Source organism: Triticum dicoccoides, chromosome 1B (genome assembly GCF_002162155.2).
Source record: "Triticum dicoccoides isolate Atlit2015 ecotype Zavitan chromosome 1B, WEW_v2.0, whole genome shotgun sequence".
NCBI classification, from domain to species: Eukaryota; Viridiplantae; Streptophyta; class Magnoliopsida; order Poales; family Poaceae; genus Triticum; species Triticum dicoccoides.
The window spans coordinates 139708174-139729801 of record NC_041381.1 but is presented as its reverse complement, the minus strand read 5'-3'; the positions used below and the strand labels follow the sequence as shown (position 1 = coordinate 139729801).

Below are 21628 nucleotides of genomic sequence, written 5' to 3'. Positions count from 1 at the left end.
GGGCCGGCGGTTGAGCCCAGCGACACTACGCGCACTAACTTACTGTTTTTCTATAATCATGCTATTTTATTTTGCGATTACTTATTAGTTTTTTTTTTGAGACTAGAACACACGCACAGTCAACATTTTATGTGTCTTCACTCAGGACTACTAGCATGCTCAATTATCGTGTATCCTCGTCATATTATTCAAATACAAAACTATTGAAAAATATGCTTGAGACAAAGTTTTTTTTGAGTTACTCGTATATTGATTGTATTTAAAATATGTCCAACGTATATTATCAAATGGACGTATTTATTGAAATGCAAGAATGATAAGTACAATAATACGTTATATACACGGATGGCTTCGCTAGGGTTTCCTAACCCGGGCGATCAGGGGGCGATCCCCACGCCGCCGCCAACGCCGGGCACTGCCCCGGCCACGGTCGGCCTCCCGTCCGTGCCCCAGCCATGGCAGGGTGCCGGACCAGTAGCAACTACGTCCGCCCCGCGGTTGCGTGACCAACCAGGTCTCGTCAACCCCGCCGTGCCCGTGATGGAAACTGCAAGGAGTCCGTTCGACTCACGCCGGGAGGGATTAGGGTTTCCTAAACCCTGCCGCAAGGAAAACCTAAGCCCTCCCCCCTTAAAGCTTAAGGCAGGAACACTACAACATCAGAAGCCTCGTGAGCCGCCAGATCGATCTAGCCACGCTGTTGCGCTGTTGCCGCCAAGCCAACCCGACGCCATGGCGAAGCCGTCTGCGCGCGGCGAGGACATAGAGATGCCGGTGACCGAAGGGGACCTAGGGGTCGGTGGGGGCGATCATGGGGCTCCCCTTGCGGATGCTTCCCGCCCGAAGCCTTCCACTGGGGACCCTGGTGTTGCTGTGGAGACGCACCCGCGCGTGAAGGATCTCGCTATCTGGAACCAGATGAAGCGGGCGGCGCCAGAGGCAGAACAATCTCAGAGGCAAGGCATCGGGAACCTTCGCGCCGAGGGCCCAGAGGAGTTCAGGGAAGGTGAGGACACGGAAGCCGAGGCTGAACTTGTGGAGGTTGATCTCGAGGAAGAGGGGGTGCTCCAGCAACCGGCTCATCCTTGGACGGTGATCGTGCTTGTGTACTCGTTAGATCGCCCAACACCCAGAGCTCTTTTTGACAATATTGTAGATGGCTGGAGGTTGAAGGAGAACTTTGACTACTCCTACCAAGGAGATAATAGGTACCTTGTTCACTTTGGGTGTGAAGCTGATATGGCAAGGATTCTGCGCGGTGGACCGTGGCAATATAAACATGACCCACTGATCATCGAAGCATATGATGGGATGAGGAAAGTTTCTGAGTACATCCTTGATCGGATTAGGATCTGGGTGCGGATCCTGGATGTGCCAACCAACTAGAGAACCGAGAAAATAGTGAAAGCTCTGTGTGCAAATTTAGGCACGCTAATACAAGTTGAACTTGATGAGAACAGGGGCAATTATGTGCGCGTGCGAGTAGCGTTGCCTGTGAATAAGCCGCTTGAGACGGCGGTGGCGATGAACGCTGGTCTTAAAGAGAAACGTACAAAGGTTGAATTTGAAATTCAGTACGAGAAATTGCATGATTTCTGCTATACCTGTGGCTACCTGGGCCATGTGAAGAAGTCATGCGGAAGGAAGGTTAAAGGGGATGCACCAACGGGGAAGTTCAGCGGCAAACTGAGATGCTCTCCACCCCGGCCGTTCACAAGGCAGTCTGGCACAGTACGGGCGAAAACCAACCCTACAGTCTTCCGTGGTCTTGATTTTTCGGCGGGAAGTAGCACCTCCTCATGTCGGGGACGAGGGGGGCGCGGGGCTCGCCGTGAGGCAGATGAGGCGCGCACTTATAAGACACATGAAGTGCACAAGAGCGGCAACCCGGCCATCGATCAAATGCTGGTAGAACATATGCAGAATATGACAGGAAGTGACAAGGAGGAACCGGGTGTGCAGAAGCCCACAAATGAAATCAGCGGGGACGGCCGCACCCAGAACAAGTACACGTCCTCTCAGCCCAGGAGCTCTAAAATCATACCAGCACTACGTGACCTGTCAAATGAGATACGCATGGCCAATGCAGAACTGTCCGATGCTACGTCACTTGGGAAAAGGAATGTGGAGGAGGAGGTGTCCTCGGCGGCTGGAGTGGAACAGGGAGACAAAGCCATGGTGCTTTACACTAACCCGCATGCCGCGGGTGATATTGTTTTTTCAGGAACGCCGAAGAAGCGGAGAACCTCAGAGACGTTGGAGGGGCAACGGGCTCAAGTACACGGCGGCGTAGGTGATCAGGACATGATGGAGGTGTCCAACCCATTGGAGGCAGTCGGCCCAGGGGCCGCCGACGAACTGACGGGGCCCGAGGCGCCCCGTCAGGAGCAATGAATATCCTTAGTTGGAACTGCCGGGGGGGGGGGGTGGGAACCCTCGGACAGTTCGTGATCTTGTGAGTCTTGTACAGACTCATTCCCCTAGCATCGTTTTTCTTTGTGAAACTAGACAGTCAAAAAATAAAATGAAGAGGTACCGCTCTCGTTTAGGTTTAAGTGGTTTCGAGGCCTCAGATAGTGAGGGTCTTAGTGGTGGCTTGGCTTTGTACTGGCATGAGTCCATGAGTCTTGATGTAAAAACTAGCAATAAAAGATATATTGATGCGTACGTGACGACGGCGCCGCGAGAGCCACCCTGGCGACTCACCTGCGTCTATGGCGAGCCGCGAACGGAGGACCGGCATCGCATGTGGTCCATCCTGCATGATCTTCATCGCCAATCCGACTTGCCTTGGGTGGTGGTTGGAGACTTCAACGAGGCTATGTGGAGCTTCGCACACTTCTCTGAATCACCACGGTCGGCAGGTCAGATGATTGATTTTCGTGATGTTCTGGAAGTTTGTGGCTTGGGTGATCTTGGTTTTGCAGGGCTGCCTTACACATATGATAACAAACGAGCTGGACGTGCAAACGTTAAGGTCCGCCTTGATCAGGCGGTGGCAACCAATGCTTGGCGGGACTTGTTTGAATTTGCCAAGGTGGAACACCTGGTGGCACCTATCTCGGACCATCTTCCTATACTGCTACGGTGCTCGCGAGAGGAACCGGTGCAGGTTGCTGGCAGGAGGTTTCGGCAATATGAAGTCATGTGGGAGAGGGAGCCTTCGCTCCCGGAGGTAATTATGAAAACCTGGACAGATTTGGGTTCTATGATCAATCTTGGTGATATATCCTCTGGCTTGGGTAATTTGATGAAGAAGTTGCAGGGCTGGAGCCGGAAAAAATTCGGTAACGTTATAAAAGAGATTAACAAGTCTCGCTCACGGCTCGAGGAGCTTCTGTCCATGAATGCAGATAGGAAGGAAATACGGGAAGCGACGGATAGCCTCAACGAGCTCCTGTACCGCGAAGAGATGATGCGGATGCAACGATCGCGGGTGGCGTGGTTAAAGGAAGGGGACCGTAATACCAAATTTTTTCACAGAAAGGCCAAATGGCGTGCTAGGAAGAATCGCATAAAAAAGCTACTTGATGATTCAGGCACCGCCCATACTGATCATGGAACTATGGCGGCGATGATCTCAGATTAGTTCTCCACGCTGTTTACTGCGGATGGGACCATCTGTCCGGACCCGGTTATTGATTTAATTAACACTCGTGTTACTGACCGCATGAATATTGGGTTGTGCGCAGATTTTTCCGACAAGGAGATTGCTGATGCCTTGTTCCAGATTGGCCCCCTGAAAGCACCGGGGCCGGATGGATTTCCCGCTCATTTCTTTCAAAGGAACTGGGAGGTGATGAGGGAGCAAGTCATTGCTGGTGTGAAGGATTTCTTTCGGACGGGTACTATGCCGGAGGGGGTGAATGACACGGCCATAGTACTCATTCCCAAGGTGGACAATCCAGAAAGAGTGTCTGAGTTCAGGCCAATCAGCTTGTGTAATGTCATCTACAAAGTGGTGGCTAAATGTCTGGTAAATCGCCTCCGCCCCATTCTTGATGAGATCATATCGCCAGAGCAGAGTGCCTTTGTACCTGGACGACTCATAACAGACAACGCCTTAATTGCTTTTGAGTGCTTTCACTACATTCAGCAAGAGAAGGATCCTGAAAAAAGCTTTTGCGCTTATAAACTAGATTTATCCAAGGCATATGACAGGGTGGACTGGATCTTCTTGGAGCGAATGATGCAAAAGATGGGTTTCGATCATCGATGGGTGAACTGGATTATGTCATGCGTCACCTCGATGAGATACACTGTAAAATTCAATGGTACCCTCTTGGATTCGTTTGCACCGTCCCGTGGGCTACGGCAAGGTGATCCTCTATCCCCGTTCCTATTTTTATTGGTTGCTGATGGGCTATCTGCCTTGTTGAAGAAAGGGGAAGAAAATGGTGATTTCACCCCGCTGAAGGTGTGCCGCAGAGCTCCTGGTGTGTCCCATCTGCTTTTTGCAGACGACACACTACTCTTTTTCAAAGCCAAAGAGGAGCAAGCAAGGAATGTGAAGCAAGTCCTGCATGCTTATGAGCGAGCCACCGGACAGAGCATTAATCCGGCCAAATGTAGTGCCTTATTTGGTGATGCGTGCCCAAGTGAAGAGTAGCAACAAGTACGTGCAGTTCTTAATATTGTGACGAACCTGTTTGAGGACAAATACTTGGGGTTACCAACACCGGAGGGCCACATGTCTCGTGGGAAATTTCAAAACCTACAATCCAGATTGTTGAAGAGAATCATAGCATGGGGAGACACATTATCCTTGGCTGGAAAGGAGACGATGATCAAAGCTATTGCGCAGGCTATACCGACGTATGTTATGGGGGTGTTCAAGCTCCCTATGTCTGTATGTGATGATCTCAGCCGCATGGTCCGGAACTTCTGGTGGGGTGCATCGAAAGGGAAGAGAAAGACACATTGGCTGGCTTGGCCAAAGATCTTGGCGCACAAATCACAGGGCGGGCTGGGCTTCCGTGATTTCCGTGCCTTCAACCAGGCCCTCCTTGCCCGGCAGGCGTGGCGCTTACTAATAAATCCTCACAGCTTATGTGCGCAGGTGCTCAAGGCGAGGTACTACCCTGAAGGCCGCCTCGAGGATACAGTCTTCTCCGGCAACGCCTCCCCTACGTGGCAGGCCATTCAGCATGGCCTTGAGCTCCTCAAGAAGGGCCTCGTCTGGCGAGTAGGGGATGGCCGTAACATCCGGATTTGGCGAGATAGATGGATCCCCCGCGAGCCGTCACGCCAGCTTATTACCCAACAGGGTACCTGCCGTCTACGCCGAGTGGCCGAGCTCCTGCACGAGGATGGGACATGGCGTCGTGACCTGCTCCATCGCTACTTCCACCCGGCGGACGTGGAGGTCATCTCCACCATCCGTACTTCGTCCCGCGTCATCGACGACATCATCGCATGGGGCCCGGAGAAGAACGGTATCTTCACCGTTCGATCCGCTTATCGGTTCGCCATGGACGAGCGCGAGCGTCCACTGGCCACCGCCACGAGCAGGGCACCGGATGATCATCGCGCCATCTGGAAGATCATATGGGGGTGCCCTGCTCCCCCAAAGGTACGCGTGTTTGCTTGGAGGATCGTTACGAACTCGCTTGCTACCTGGGCAAATAAGCTCTCTCGCCATCTTGAGGTTTTTGACCTATGCCCTTTATGTGGACTGGAACGGGAGGACATGTTCCACGCTTTCTGCAGGTGCCCTTTGGCAAAGGAGCTGTGGCATGCTATGGCCATGGATTGGTGCATCCCCAAGGTGGAGGACATCCTGAACACAGGTCCGGAATGGCTATTCACCCTGCTGGACCCCCTTGACGAGGCTACGAGGATGATCGTCCTAATGATCATGTGGCGAACCTGGCATGTCCGGAATGAGATCACGCATGACAAGAAGCCGCCCCCAACTGAAGCCTCATGACGGTTCCTGCATGGGTACATTACTTCACTGCTCTGTATCCAGCAATTCCCAAATGCGGATGTGGTCAAGGGGAAAATGACGGTCTCATTGCCGCCGATTGCCAATCAGCCTCCTAAGGCGGCTAAGGAGGAGCGACCATGGGCCGCGCCAGAGTCGGGATGCACTAAGCTGAATACCGATGGCAGCTTCGTTGCAGCGACGGGATCGGCAGGAGGAGGGATGATCTTGCGCGATGATCGAGGAGAAATCATCTATACTGCATGTAGAGAGCTGCGCACATGCGATAATGCCTTGGGAGCGGAGCTTGCGGCTTGCAAGGAGGGCCTTGAGCTGGCCCTAAACAGGACCGGGCTGCCTATCACGGTCGAGCTTGATTGCGCGGAGGCTGTGGCGATGATCACAACAAACGTGGATGATCGCTCGGTGCACTGCACCCTCATTCAGGAGATACGAGATATAACGGCTACCGCTGGAAGGGAGATCTCATTTACTCTATGTTGTCGTTCACAAAATAAATATAGCCATGAACTTGCCTCTTACGGGCGAAGAACCCCCCGAACCGCTGTGTGGTTCCACTCGGGGATAGACCCTGTTGTATGGCTGGCCTCCGCGGAGAGACCACCTTGAGTAATGAGAAATCCCTTATACCCACAAAAAAAAGAAAGAAATGCAAGAATGATTTTACAAAATAATTTTTAATACATGCTGAACATATTTTGAAATAAAGAATGTTGAAAAATTCATCATGTAGTAAGAAAATCTTCACCATAAATTACAAAAAGTTCACTAGAATTATGTAAAATGTTAATCATATATTAAAAAAAAATTCAACATATGTTACAAAAATGTTCAACGTAGATTAACAAAAGTTCTTTATATTAAAAAAAGTTTACATTTTGTAAAGAAAAATTCATCTCCATTAAAAAAATGTTTACTTTACGCTAAAACATGCTCAGCGAATATTAAATAAATGTCCTTGTGTATTTGAAAACATGTTCAACATATACTGAAGCTTAATTTAAAAAATGTTCAGTAAGTATGTTAAAAATCCAGGATAATAGCCAACCTAGTGAATGAAAAAAGAAGAAGAAAAAAGAAAGAAAATACAAAAAAAAGCCGAAACCAGAAACAAAACTAAAGCATACTAAGAGAAATGGAATGAAAAGAAACCTGGGCACCCCTCAAAAAAAAACCTGGGAAACGAACGAGCCCCAGCGCGTGCGCTGATAAAAAGCGAAACGAAAAAACAAATTGCAGGCCACGCTGGCCCAACCGCCGGCCCAGGGTGCTTCAGTATAAAGAAAATCGAGCGTCTATATTGTATGGGCGCGCCTGTGGCGTTGTGGCTAGCACGCCCGGCCTGTGTGCGACCGGTCGCGAGTTCGTATCCTGGAAGGGCCTGATTTTTCGTTTCTTTTATTTGTTGTCCAATTCGACCGAAATTTCAATCGAGTCCGTGGAAAACTTACGAACGAAAAAAAAGTCCCTCATAGGACTTTTTCCCGCAAAAAAAGAGACGTTCATGTGATTGACTATAAAAGTAAGGGGGTTTTCTGCCAAATAACATGCCATGTAGGCACCTGACAGGCGGGCCCGGCTGGTCAGATAAACCGTCGGTATGTATTTATACGCGATTTAGCCCGATTTGCAACGGCTTGCCTGAAACTTGGTACTGACACGTAAAAATTTCGAAAAATGGTATCAATTCGTCAACACCGCCCCAAATGTGGTACTATCGTGTAATTTACTCAGATGGCTACATCACTTCCAGATCCAACCAAAGCCTTGTGTGCAACAGAGGTACGCCGCTGCCCTGCAGGCGTAAAGGGAAGGGGAGAGGATCAACGGAAGGTGCAGCCTGGCATGAAGGAAGATTGGTACGTCGGGAGACGGTGGGAGCTCATACGACAGAGATGTGGAGCGCCGCCAGGAGGAGGAAGAACGCACGACATGAGGAGTCCCTGCGTTGTGACTTGTCTCCCTTCGTGATGGGTCGTGCTTATCCTGAGCGGTCCTTAGAAGGGCTGCCTGGCCGAGTCAACCAGATGAATCTTCGTGACGGCGTGCTTACCCTGAGCGGTCGCTAGAAGGGCTGCCTGGCCTAGTCAATCAGAGGAGTCCAAAAAGGCCACCGGAGTAGCTGCCCCTAGGACAAGAGGCCTAGGTTGTGGTCACGTTCGCACGGAACAGCGTTTTACACGCATCCAACGGACCAAAATGGTCAGATCTGGACACTGGACACGTAAAAATTTCGAAAACTGGTATCAATTCGTCAACACCGCCCCAAATGTGGTACTATCGTGTAATTTACTCAGATGGCTACATCACTTTCAGATCCAACCAAAGCCTTGTGTGCAGCAGAGGTACGCCGCTGCCCTGCAGGCGTAAAGGGAAGGGGAGAGGATCAACGGAAGGTGCAGCCTGGCATGAAGGAAGATTGGTACGTCGGGAGACGGTGGGAGCTCATACGACAGAGATGTGGAGCGCCGCCAGGAGGAGGAAGAACGCACGACATGAGGAGTCCCTTCGTTGTGACTTGTCTCCCTTCGTGATGGGTCGTGCTTATCCTGAGCGGTCCTTAGAAGGGCTGCCTGGCCGAGTCAACCAGAGGAATCTTCGTGACGGCGTGCTTACCCTGAGCGGTCGCTAGAAGGGTTGCCTGGCCTAGTCAATCAGAGGAGTCCAAAAAGGCCACCGGAGTAGCTGCCCCTAGGACAAGAGGCCTAGGTTGTGGTCACGTTCGCACGGAACAACGTTTTACAAGCATCCAACGGACCAAAATGGTCAGATCTGGACACTGGACACGTAAAAATTTTGAAAACTGGTATCAATTCGCCAACACCGCCCCAAATGTGGTACTATCGTGTAATTTACTCAGATGGCTACATCACTTCCAGATCCAACCAAAGCCTTGTGTGCAGCAGAGGTACGCCGCTGCCCTGCAGGCGTAAAGGGAAGGGGAGAGGATCAACGGAAGGTGCAGCCTGGCATGAAGGAAGATTGGTACGTCGGGAGACGGTGGGAGCTCATACGACAGAGATGTGGAGCGCCGCCAGGAGGAGGAAGAACGCACGACATGAGGAGTCCCTTCGTTGTGACTTGTCTCCCTTCGTGATGGGTCGTGCTTATCCTGAGCGGTCCTTAGAAGGGCTGCTTGGCCGAGTCAACCAGAGGAATCTTCGTGACGGCGTGCTTACCCTGAGCGGTCGCTAGAAGGGCTGCCTGGCCTAGTCAACCAAAGAGTCCAAAAAGGCCACCGGAGTAGCTGCCCCTAGGACAAGAGGCCTAGGTTGTGGTCACGTTCGCACGGAACAGCGTTTTACATGCATCCAACGGACCAAAATGGTCAGATCTGGACACTGGACGGCCAAAAAAACTGATAGCGTGAGAAGGCTCGGTTTAGGTTCAGTTATATTGTCCTAAATTGCGCTCCATTTAAGAGATTGCCTCAAAAACTTCCTTTTTTTTCCAGGAAAGGTGTCAACACAACATTTTCTTGCAAGGAGAGTTAAGGTTTTTTTTTTGAAGCCTCGAAACATAGAACAATTGTTCTACACTAATTTATATTAGTATAAATCAGTATGCTGAAACAAGGGTGGGAAGAAAAAAAGAAACAAAGAAAAGCTAACTAAGTAAGACTTTCGGGCCTACAGACCAATCAAACTATGTTAGCTCTATGAAACATGTGACTCATTCAGAGGTTGACATTGATCCAGTTCTGCAAACAAGCAACATACTTGTCTTTTAACTCTGTATAGAAGCAAGGATATGCCCTCTTTGAAGCATCTCCTTCAAGAAGTGACTGAAGGTTGATATTCTTACCCTGAGCGGTCCTTAGAAGGGCTGCCTGGCCGAGTCAACCAGAGGAATCTTCGTGACGGTGTGCTTACCCTGAGCGGTCGCTAGAAGGGCTGCCTGGCCCAGTCAACCAGAGGAGTCCAAAAAGGCCACCGGAGTAGCTGCCCCTAGGTCAAGAGGCCCAGGTTGTGGTCACGTTCGCACGGAACAACGTTTTACACGCATCCAACGGACCAAAATGGTCAGATCTGGACACTGGACGGCCAAAAAAACTGATAGCGTGAGAAGGCTCGGTTTAGGTTCAGTTATACTGTCCTAAATTGCGCTCCATTTAAGAGATTGCCTCAAAAACTTCCTCTTTTTTCCAGGAAAGGTGTCAACACAACATTTGCTTGCAAGGGGAGTTAAGGATTTTTTTGAAGCCTCGAAACGTAGAACAATTGTTCTACACTAATTTATATTAGTATAAATCAGTATGCTGAAACAAGGGTGGGAAGAAAAAAAGAAACAAAGAAAAGCTAACTAAGTAAGACTTTCGGGCCTACAGACCAATCAACCTATGTTAGCTCTATGAAACATGTAACTCATTCAGAGGTTGACATTGATCCAGTTCTGCAGACAAGCAACATACTTGTCTTTTAACTCTGTATAGAAGCAAGGATATTCCCTCTTTGAAGCATCTCCTCCAAGAAGTGACTGAAGATTGATATTCTTACCCTGAGCGGTCCTTAGAAGGGCTGCCTGGCCGAGTCAACCAGAGGAATCTTCGTGACGGTGTGCTTACCCTGAGCGGTCGCTAGAAGGGTTGCCTGGCCCAGTCAACCAGAGGAGTCCAAAAAGGCCACCGGAGTAGCTGCCCCTAGGACAAGAGGCCTAGGTTGTGGTCACATTCGCACGGAACAGCGTTTTACACGCATCCAACAAACCAAAATGGTCAGATCTGGACACTGGACGGCCGAAAAAACTGATAGCGTGAGAAGGCTCGGTTTAGGTTCAGTTATACTGTCCTAAATTGCGCTCCATTTAAGAGATTGCCTCAAAAACTTCCTCTTTTTTCCAGGAAAGGTGTCAACACAACATTTTCTTGCAAGGAGAGTTAAGGATTTTTTTGAAGCCTCGAAACGTAGAACAATTGTTCTACACTAATTTATATTAGTATAAATCAGTATGTTGAAACAAGGGTGGGAAGAAAAAAAGAAACAAAGAAAAGCTAACTAAGTAAGACTTTCGGGCCTACAGACCAATCAACCTATGTTAGCTCTATGAAACATGTAACTCATTCAGAGGTTGACATTGATCCAGTTCTGCAGACAAGCAACATACTTGTCTTTTAACTCTGTATAGAAGCAAGGATATGCCCTCTTTGAAGCATCTCCTCCAAGAAGTGACTGAAGGTTGACATTCTTGAAGATTTTTCCATTACGTTGCAACCAAATATGCCAGCCTCCAAGAATAAGAAATTAAAGGCTAATTTCTGTAGGCATAGTTTCCAAAAGAAGCAAAAAATCATCATAAACCAAAGTACCTCAAAGGTGTGCCAACAACTGGAGGTATAGTTTGATATGTTGGTTTTTTTTATAGCTTACCACATATGCCAGGTGGCAACTGGAGGTATAGTTACAATCCCAAAGAAGACGCAAGATGGTTTCTTCAGCAAGCTGGTTAAAAAAAACTTTCTCTTCACCATAGCTCCAGTGTTAAGGAATATCATTACTGGTATCTTCGACCAAAGAAAACTGGACCGCGGAGAGCTGAAAAGACGCCTATAATAATTCGGTTATATAAGCTTTTAGATGGTCGCGACGCACAATGAAACCCTCATCTTGTTGAAGCTGACAGTTCCTCCTTTTCGATGTTTTTGATCTGCAATCAAATGAAATAACTTGGTATTATTATCACGTTTTTCATATAGCTCTTACTTTTGGCCGTCAAGTCCATTTAATTTCTTCCTCGCGCAAAACAAAACAAACACCTGAATGCAAATGATTCGCCCTACCAAAAATCTCTACTCAAATTAATCACCTCCAATTACCCGTCCAAACACCACCACCACCACCACAACCCTACATTATTCATTAGATCGACATTGCGGGGTTTCTGGTTCACGGCCTAAGCATTCCGCTCCCAGATCAAAATCAAGAGGTGTGTGAGCAATAAAATAGTAACAACATATGACATTGTTCCTTTTGTACTCCTACGGCAATCCTCGCCGACTCCCTACCTCACCTCGCACGGCCAGCACATTTCTTGCAGTGAACGGACACATGCCTTGCCACTCACATCACTCACTCCTACTACTGCTCCAGTCGTCTCTCTCCGGTGCCCACCTGTTATAAATACCACCCACATCTTTTGTCTATTCAGCATCCAACAAGGCCATTCACCTCGAGCAGGGAGAGTAAAGGAGCGTGCGCAGAGAAAGGAGTGAAGAGAGGCAGGCCCCAGGCCATAATTCTCACTCTCAGCAGCCAAATCAAGGACAGGCAGGCGCAGAGCGGAGGACCAAGCTCGCAATGGGCATGGGCACGGGCATGGCTTCTCCCTTGCTTTCCTGCGCCATCATGGCGCTCCTGGCCTCCGTGCTCCCCCCTCCATCCGTCGCCGGCGACCCCGACCTGCTCCAGGACATCTGCGTCGCCGACCTCTCTTCCGGTAAGCTGCCACAGCCTGATTCCGTGCGTGCTCTCTGCTGCTCACAGGTCAGAAAGATGGCGCAAATTAACAATCTTGGACTTGTGTGCAGCCGTGAAGGTGAATGGGTTCGCGTGCAAGGCCACGGTGACCGAGGACGACTTCTACTTCAAGGGGCTGGGCGCCGCCGGCAACACCAACACCACCTACGGCTCCGTGGTGACCGGCGCCAACGTGGAGAAGGTGCCCGGGCTCAACACCCTGGGCGTTTCCATGGCGCGCATCGACTACGCGCCCGGCGGGCTCAACGCGCCGCACACCCACCCGCGTGCCACCGAGATGGTCTTCGTCCTCGAGGGCGCGCTCGACGTCGGCTTCATAACCACCGGCAACAAGCTCGTCTCAAAGACCATCAGCGCCGGCGACGTCTTCGTGTTCCCGCGCGGCCTGGTCCATTTCCAGAAGAACAACGGCGCCGGCCCCGCCTCCGTCATCTCGGCCTTCAACAGCCAGTTCCCCGGCACACAGTCCCTCGCCATGACGCTCTTCGCGGCCACGCCGCCGGTGCCTGACCACGTGCTCACGACGGCGTTCCAGGTCGGCACGAAGGAGGTGGAGAAGATCAAGTCCAGGCTCGCCCCGAAAAAGGCCTGACTAAACAATGCTGAGTACTCCTAAGATGTTTCTTCCGAGTGACATGATTTGTATTTCTACTCACTTTTACTTACCTGCGTTGTTTTCTTGATTTGTTGGATCCTCATTGTATTGTGTAATACTGCCCTGCAGCAGCAAGTACAAAAGCTGGTAGGTCTGTGCTGCTTGTAATAATAAGATCAAGTCATTTGTTGGTTCTAAATCTAATCATTCCATCATTATGGTTGCAGCAGCTTCACAACTCAAGAACCGTCCCCTCTTTGTACTTTTTATCGATTCTATTCTTTGCTTCTGCGTTGGAGATATGATAACTCCGACAACAGAAAAGAACCTTTGTGGCCCTGCAAACATGCGGAATGAGTAATCCGACGACCAACATAAAGAACCACCAATGCCACATTAGAGCATATCTAGTAGAAAATGTAGATGTAAAAATACCGAACTTTTGCATCTCCGAGAGCCAAAAAAAACCTCTCAGAAAAATTACATCTCCGCCTCCCGGAGATGTAAACTACAACACCTCGCAGGAGATGTAAAAATGAGACCGCCCGCCGGATACCCAACTTGTCTTTCCTTTCCTTTCTGCACGACCAGCCGCCACCCGCCCGGCTCTGCCGCTAGCCAAATCCGCACCAAATTGCCGCCGCCCACAGCCGCCGATTCACTTTCGGCTGCCGCCGAACGAAGCTTCTCCGGCTGATGCGGCTGGCCTGAACGCCTTCCCCGGCGAGGTCTACGATGGGCTAGGCTTCTTCCTACCCTAGACCCTCCGCCGGAGTTAGTGGAGGCGCACCACTCCGCCCACCCAACGGCCGTGAGGCTCGGCCATTATTCTGGCCGTGTGAAGCCGCCCACCGGCTGCACCGAGCTCCCGACTTCTTCTCTGCCGACGTGCGGTCATCTCCTCTGTCGTGCAGTCGCCGCCGCTCGCACCCTCCGCCGCCGACGGCTGCCCAACCCGTAGCCGGCCGATTTCGTCCACCCCGCAAGCAAGGTGTTCGACGAAATTCCCGAAGGTAAAAAAACGATGAAACTTGATGGTTTTTTTGTTGGGATGGAAAGTTAGTTTGACGGTGATTTTCCGCATTGCAGATGAGCTCGTGTGACTCCTCTTTGGTGGACGATTTCCTCGTCGGGTGAGGAATTTGCTTTGAACGAAGAAGAGGACATTGCAATGCTAGTGGCAATGCACAAGGGGAAGAAGCCGAAGCATGGTGGTTCCGTGTATGGCCATGCGTTCATTTGGAGAGGTACTTCCGACGCCGATTGAGAATGTCCAAAGACTTGTTCATCCACATTTGCAATTCCGTGAAGCAGCATGATCGATCCTTCGAGCAGAGGAGGAATTGTGCAGGGTTGCTTGGACATAGCACCGAACAGAAGCGACATTGCGCATGATGGCCTATGGTATTTCTACAGACTACATTGATGACAACTTGGCGATGGCAGAGAGGACTTCTATCTTCTATTTCAAACAATTTGTAAAGGCTATGGTAGAAGTGTTTGGTGCAGAGTATTTGAGAGCTCTCAATGCTCAAGACACTCAGAGGCTGTTGGAGATGAACAAAGCTCAAGGGTTTCCAGGTATGCTAGGGTTCGTCGATTGCATGCATTGGAAGTGAAAAAATTGCCCAAGAGCATGGCATGAACAGTTCAAGGGTCATGGGAAGGATGCCACTATCATTCTTGAGGCCGTTGCCGATCAAGAAACATGGTTTTGGCATTCATATTTTGGGATGCCTGGATCTTGCAATGACATCAACGCGCTCGATCGGTCACCTCTTCTTGCGAAGTTAGCAAATGGAAAAGCACCACCAGTGACCTTCGAAGCAAATGGCCGCACATATAACTACGGGTCTATCTTGCGGATGGCATCTATCCGAGGTGGAGTACTTTTGTCAAGCCAATTGCAAAACCCCAAGATAAGAAAGACCCATCTTTCACAATGCACAGGCGGCGGCTAGGAAAGATGTTGAGCGGGCTTTTGGGATTTGCAATCCCAATTTGTTATTGTGCGTGGACCATCTAGATTATGGGATCAAAAAACCCTTTGATATATCATGACTGCTTGCGTGATCATGTATAACATGATCATTGAGAATGAGCGTGGGCAGGATTTAGGTTATACCTTCTATCACTTGATGGGCATACACGTTATGCCCATAAGAAGAGAGGAGCGAATCAAACACTTCATGAAGGTGTACAATGAAATTAGAGACTCCAATGCGCATGATCAACTTCAGAAGAATTTGTTGGAGGAGTGTTGGAAGTATCATGGCGAAAGAGGCGAATACTTTTATTTATTTGTTTGTTGTATTGTGCAAAACTATGTTGTATGTGTGTTGCATTTGTTCTTGTGGATTTGATGAACAATGTAATAATTTGATATTATGGACATGAGCAATTTTTAAGTTGATTATTAGATGTTTTATTTTAATTTGTGCGGCTGAACAGCGGATGTACAACAGCCCAACAGCAGCTACAGCGGCTGCGTGGGCGGTGGCCGGCGGCCGGTTTTGCATCTCTAGTTTACATCTTCTATCGGAGTTGTTCTTTTACATCTCTGTTTTGCATTTTCTTTTGGAGTTGTCGTTTTTTTAGATGCAAAAAGCACTTTTTTGGGATGTAAAAGTTTGCATCTTATATTTTACATCTTTAAATTTGCATCTTTTATTGAAGATACTTTTACCACATTTACATGTTTTATTCCATGTAAATGGCCGCGCTGCTCGTATTGGGAGATCCCCATTTTTTGTTCTCTTTCGAAAATTCAGTTAAGCGTGAGCACAAAGAACATGTATAAACACATATGCCAAGAGAATAAGAGCAAGTCGAGGGAATGTGCATTGCTTTACGGCGAAAAGCGCATCATATCGTTGGGGGTAGGGACCTGCTAATGCTATGGAGCAGAACGTAAACTAGCTTTTCTTCTCGCACTTTTTCAATGTGCCGGGCACGAACAGCACGGCGCCGTGCCGTCACTTTCACATCAAGCAATTCGACGACTCCATTCATACAGAAAAAAAGGCCCACAACGCTAAGCTCAACAGCGCATTACTTGAGCAGCTTAAACGACATGCATGTTTGCTGATGGTAGTACCGAGAGATCTCTACTACTCCCTCCGCTTCAAATACTTGTCGTGGTTTTAATGAAGGGAGTACTAATTGTCATCATGTGGTGAAATAGAGCAAAGAGATGTTGTTTACTTTGCTGCTACTTCCTTTCCAAAATAATTGAAGTTTTAGGATTTTTTTGAAGTTAAAGTTTTTACAGTTTGACAAAGTTTGTGAAAAAATCTGTAAAGATCTGCAATATCAAATACATATAATATGAAAATATTTTTAGTGAATATTTTTTTGCCGAGATTTCAGTATGAATCTAATGAAGTGGTTATATTTTTTGCTTCAAGAATCTTAATTATAAGGGATATTTAAATTAGTGTCCCTGGTTCCTTAGTTGTACTCACTTTTCCCCATGCTCCAAACTTTTGCTCACTTTTCCCCTCTTCCTTAGCTGAAACTCTCACAATTGCTCATAACGGGTGTTTGCCGTCTTGACCGTCCATTGACCGTTAATTGCTGACGAGTGGGGCCGAGTCTTCGTCTGACCGTTGCTTCCTGATGGGTGGGACCGCAAGGAGACACGTATTGGGCAGCTTGTCTGAATCTGAAACAGATCTAGACAGGCCGCACCGCACCGCGCCGCCCCAACCCCTCCGCCGGCGTCGTGCTGCGTCCACCGCAGTTGTTTCCTCCACCCTATGCCCCTATTCCGTTCGTCGGCGACGCCGCGTCTCCGCCAGATATAGCCCACCTCCCCATCTGGTATTACATAGCGATGTTGAGTGAGGACGCCCGGAATGCAGTCGACCGTGGAGAGGATTGGGTCGAATCCGCGACAGATAATTCATGGATTAAACCTGGGTAAGCATCGTTTCCTCTCGAATTGACGTTCTAAGTCGTATTGTAGGCCATATTTGACTTCTGTTTGCTTGAATCGTTCGAATTTGTGCTCGATTTTACCCGGCTAACTAAAGCCTTTGTTTCAACAAAATAGGATTGATCCCGCGCTGGCTTTTCGGCTGGCGATTAGAATGGAAACTAGTGTGCTGCGTGGTACTAAATCACATTTGATTTCATCATTTTTCTATCCCAAAGTGGTAGAAACCAGCATATCTTTCAAAGATTTGCGAGCTGAGCTCCGAAACACCTATCCCTGGAGTGATGTCGATGCTGTTGAACTGAATTACTTTAGCAGTGAAGAGCAAAGATTTCTCCCACTAATTTGCGACGATCATATGCCGTTGCTTTTTGCTGGGATTGCTGGCTGCCGATTCGGTAAACTCCAAATCGATGTGCTTCAGCCACGCGCAGAACGGGCGAAGGGGAAGGGACTTCAGACATCATATGTCTGTGCTAATAGCCAGCACCCCGGCACTCCTTGTAGGTCGACACCAAGTAAAGCAAGTGGTTCATGGAGCCACAACATGCCTGCTGCCAATTCTGGTTCCGATTCAGCTGCTGCTTCTCATGTACCTTCTGCAGTTGGTGTAGAAGAAGATGCAGAACCTGACAAGGCAGTGCCTACAAATGATGATGAAGACGAGATGATGTTTCCTGAACTGGTCGATGTAACTAGTCAGCAAGCAGTGGATGATGAATATATGGAGGAGCCCATCAGCCAAGCTAGGTTTGATGACACTGACGATGAAGAGAAGGTGGAGAACATGGACAGCTTAATCGAGGATGAATACGATGGTGATGACATGTCAACAATTGAGTGGAACAGGGAAAAACCTGAGCTTAGTGTAGGTACCATTTTCCAATCAATGGTGGACTATCGGAATGCAGTGACAACATGGTGCATTATATCTGAAAACACCTATAAGATTAAAAGGAGTGAGCCAGCAAGGTTTACAGTTTTTTGTCCATATCCTACGTGTAGGTGGAAGTTGCATGCATCTCGTATGAGAAAGCGCAAATATATTCAGGTAATCCAAGTTCAGTTAGTAATTTAGTTTCAGATCATTGAGTAAGGTTTCTTAACTGTTTTTTACCCTTTTATTTTGTTTTAGATAAAGAAAAACCCACACAAGCACACCTGTCCACTTGGAGGGGGAGGGGGGGAAGGCTAAAACCAAGCTAGCAAAAACTAGGTGGGTGGCAGATGCTATATTGGATTGGCTGAGAGAAGAACCTGGACTTGGTCCAACAACACTACATGGGAAGCTTTTTGAGAAGTACAAGATAGAAATTCCTTACATGAGAATTTTCAATGCTAGGGAAAAGGCTCTTGACAGAATTAATGGTCAATGGAATGACAGTTTTCAGCTGCTTTACACTTTCAAAGCTGAAATGGAGATGGCAAGTCCAAGGAGTGTTGTAGAGATTGACAAGCATACAGTTCCATTCAAAATAAAAGGAAAGTCATTTGAGAAGGAGTGCTTCAGAAGGGCTTTTGTTTGTTTCAAGGCTTGCTGGCAGGGGTTTCTAGATGGTTGCAGGCCCTATTTGGCTGTAGATGCTACACATTTGACTGGAAGATGGAGAGGACAGCTAGTAGCAGCTTCTGTAGTTGATGGACACAACTGGCTATTCCCAGTTGCATTTGGTGTGGTGGAGGCAGAGTCTGAGGAAAGTTGGGTTTGGTTTCTGCAGCAGTTGCGGAACATTATAGGCACACCCCCAGGTTTAGCTATATACACAGATGCTTGCAAGGGTTTAGAGAGTGCAGTAGAAATTGTATTCCCTGGAGTGGAGCATAGGGAATGTATGCGACACCTAGCGCATAATTTCAAAAGGAAGTTCAAATGTAAAGTTTATGATGAGAACTTATGGCCAACATCATACACATGCAGCAAAAGGAAGCATGAACACCATTTGAGAGTGTTGTATGCTCAAAATCCTCTTGTGAAGGAGTACATGGATGCACATCATGGCAAGGTGTGGTCAAGAAGCAACTTCAACGAAATCTGCAAAGTAGATTATGTGACCAGTAACCTTGCAGAATGCTTCAATTCAAAGTTCAAGTCAGTGAAAGGGCTCTTGTTGTGGCAAGCATTTGACAAGATGAGGCTTCGCAAAAGAATTGCAAAAACACAATATGTTGGTCATCAAATGCTCCCATCACTGATTAAGACATTGCACTTGAAGGCAAGAGGACTGAAGATGAAATGTATTCGATCTGGTACATATGAGGGAGAGGTTACCTATACTGACACTAAAAATAGGGTATGGAGGTATCCTGTGAACCTAAGTACTAGAGAATGTACTTGTAGGCAATGGCAGATCCGTGGGAAGCCATGCATACATGCCTACATCTGATGACCGTTATCGGGGGTGCAGATGGTGAAGTTGATCAATATTGCTCTGAGTATTTCTCTGTTACCAAATTTATGGCTGCTTATGCTGACAATGTGCCTGCACTCTTGGGAAAAGATCAATGGAACATAGTAGATCCAGGGTTCAAACTCCATGCTCCTGTCATTACTAGACCACCAGGAAGACCAAGGAACCAGAGGATTAGAGCGGGTGAGGAGGGTCGTCTACCAAAGAAGCGTGCTTGCAAAAAATGTGGAGTTCTGGGGCATATTTCTAGGCTTTGTACCAATGCAGTGGATGCATCATTTGGAGAGGAGGAAAGATGGACATCAGCCAATGCTGAGGAGAATGCAAGAACAATGGAGACTGAAGATGCAGCGGAGAATGCAGTAGCAATGGAGACTGAAGATGCAGTGGAGAATGCAGCAGCAATTGAAGCAGTGGAGAATGCAGCAGCAAATGAAGCATCTTGGTATGTGTTTGCATTTGTAGAATGCAGCTACCCTTTTGTTTGCATTTGTTCTCTTTTTTGCCTATGGCTTATAATTTTATTTACCAGCTCTAGGGAGAAAAGGCCAAGAGATGAAGAAGCAGAAGATTTTGAAACCATGGCCTTTGATGGTTTTGAAGCTATAAGAGAGGAAGCGGAGGGGGTAATTTTTCCAATTGTGCCTTTAAAGATTACTGAACCCATAGATGACCGTCAAATGGTCGTCAAGTGCTCGACGAGTGGAACTACTCCATCAACACCTCCATAGCGAAAACCCCAAGTAAAGATCAAAAGGAACAAGACTCTGAAAGAAAAGAGCATCTCAACTAGGGAAACCAGGAGCAAGACGGTGAAGCCAGCTGCAAACACAAGGAGCAAGTCGAAAATTTGAATTAAGTTGTTGGGAAATGTTTGTGTTGTCAATTTGAGGGCGAGTCGATCGCTTAAAACTTGGTAGATTTGTATTAAGATGTTGGCATCTTCAAACTTGCTAGATTTGAGCTACTGTGAAATCTTATCAGTTGTAATAATGTTGCTTTTACTTTGAGTCAGAATTCAAATTTCCATCAAAATTTGAATTTAAATCAAGATCTGGGCCAAAATTTGGATTCGAGCCAAAGTTGAAGTTGAACATTGGAGGTTCATTGCTCTGTGTGGTGTATTTGATCGAGCATTTGAAGTCCAATATTCATAGGTGAACAGTCCGAATGAGAAATGTGCTAGAAACAAGCTCGAAAGCTAGGGTAAACAGCCCTATTTGAAATCAAGTTTTTTTTGACCTTGTCTAAATGAGGCATATATATTTTTATAACACTTGTTACATATATATAGGGTAAAAACAAAGTCTCACTATTTATTGATTAATATTCATATTACTACATTTTTTTTGAAAAAATATGCTTTTAATTGAAAATCGTCAAATAACACATTTTAGATATGAAAATGAAAAGATAAGTTCAGATCCTTCTTATTCACTCCAAAATGAAGCTATGGAGATTTTTTTTTAAATTATTTTGATTTTTTTTCAAACCCTAAACCCTCTCTCCCTATTCTACAAACTCTGAACATGTTCATAGGTGATAGCTCATTTGTGTGAAGCCTTTTTTCATGAAAATGACCTACACCAAGTTTATATTTTTTTCTCATAACCTTGTAACATATGACGGCTATGTGCGCAAGAATTACAACATTTTGATTTTTTTGAATTTTTTAAAAACATTTGAACTTCATTTCGACAGATCACTTCAAAAAATGATTTTTTCAAAAAAACGCCTCTATATCGAGTTTATTTTTTTATGGTAACTAGGTCTCATGAACGGATGAACTACTTTTTTTTTATATTTTTGCGATTTTTTCTAATTTAGTTATGGCCATTTGAAATCTGGTCAAACCCTAATAACCCCGTTGACTGGCTCATAACCCCGCATAAATGCTCCAAACCCTAGCGTCGAACGTCCGCCGTCGGATCCTACCAAGCGCCAAACACCACCCGTCAGATGTGGGGGCAGGCATGCGCGATCCGCGTGACGCATCCTGATTGGCTACTGCACTCCCTTTTACAATCTACCCCACTTTACATATGAAATTGTATTTTTCGCACATGACCACCACATGTCAGTGTTATGAGTTGGTTCAAATATTCAAACTGCAAAATACAATGTGGCAAATCGTCAATATAGCTTTCCCTTCTCCTCTTCTCCATCTGACAGACAAAGGCATCGAGCAGATCTCGAGCAGTTCCTCTGTTTCTTTCCCCATCTTCTCGTTCTTCTTCCTCTCGAGCAATTCCTCTGTTTCTTCCTCTC

The 21628-nt window shown here is 47.4% G+C and overlaps 1 protein-coding gene across 1 annotated transcript; it reads left to right on the top strand.

Annotated features, from left to right (window-relative positions):
• The first annotated feature begins 12101 nt into the window (after window positions 1-12101).
• On the top strand, window positions 12102-13230 carry LOC119323713 (germin-like protein 5-1). The gene is made up of 2 exons (XM_037597418.1): window positions 12102-12379; window positions 12471-13230. The coding sequence occupies exons 1-2, from the start codon at window positions 12241-12243 to the stop codon at window positions 13010-13012; spliced, it is 681 nt and encodes a 226-aa protein (XP_037453315.1). The 5' UTR covers window positions 12102-12240; the 3' UTR covers window positions 13013-13230.
• The last annotated feature ends 8398 nt before the right edge of the window (window positions 13231-21628 follow it).

Excerpts from the sequence above, each read along its gene's own strand:
- LOC119323713 (XM_037597418.1), top strand. The coding sequence starts at position 12,241 with ATGGGCATGGGCACGGGCATGGCTTCTCCCTTGCTTTCCTGCGCCATC. Across the intron at positions 12,380-12,470 it reads CGTCGCCGACCTCTCTTCCG|CCGTGAAGGTGAATGGGTTC; the intron begins GTAAGCTGCCAC and ends ACTTGTGTGCAG.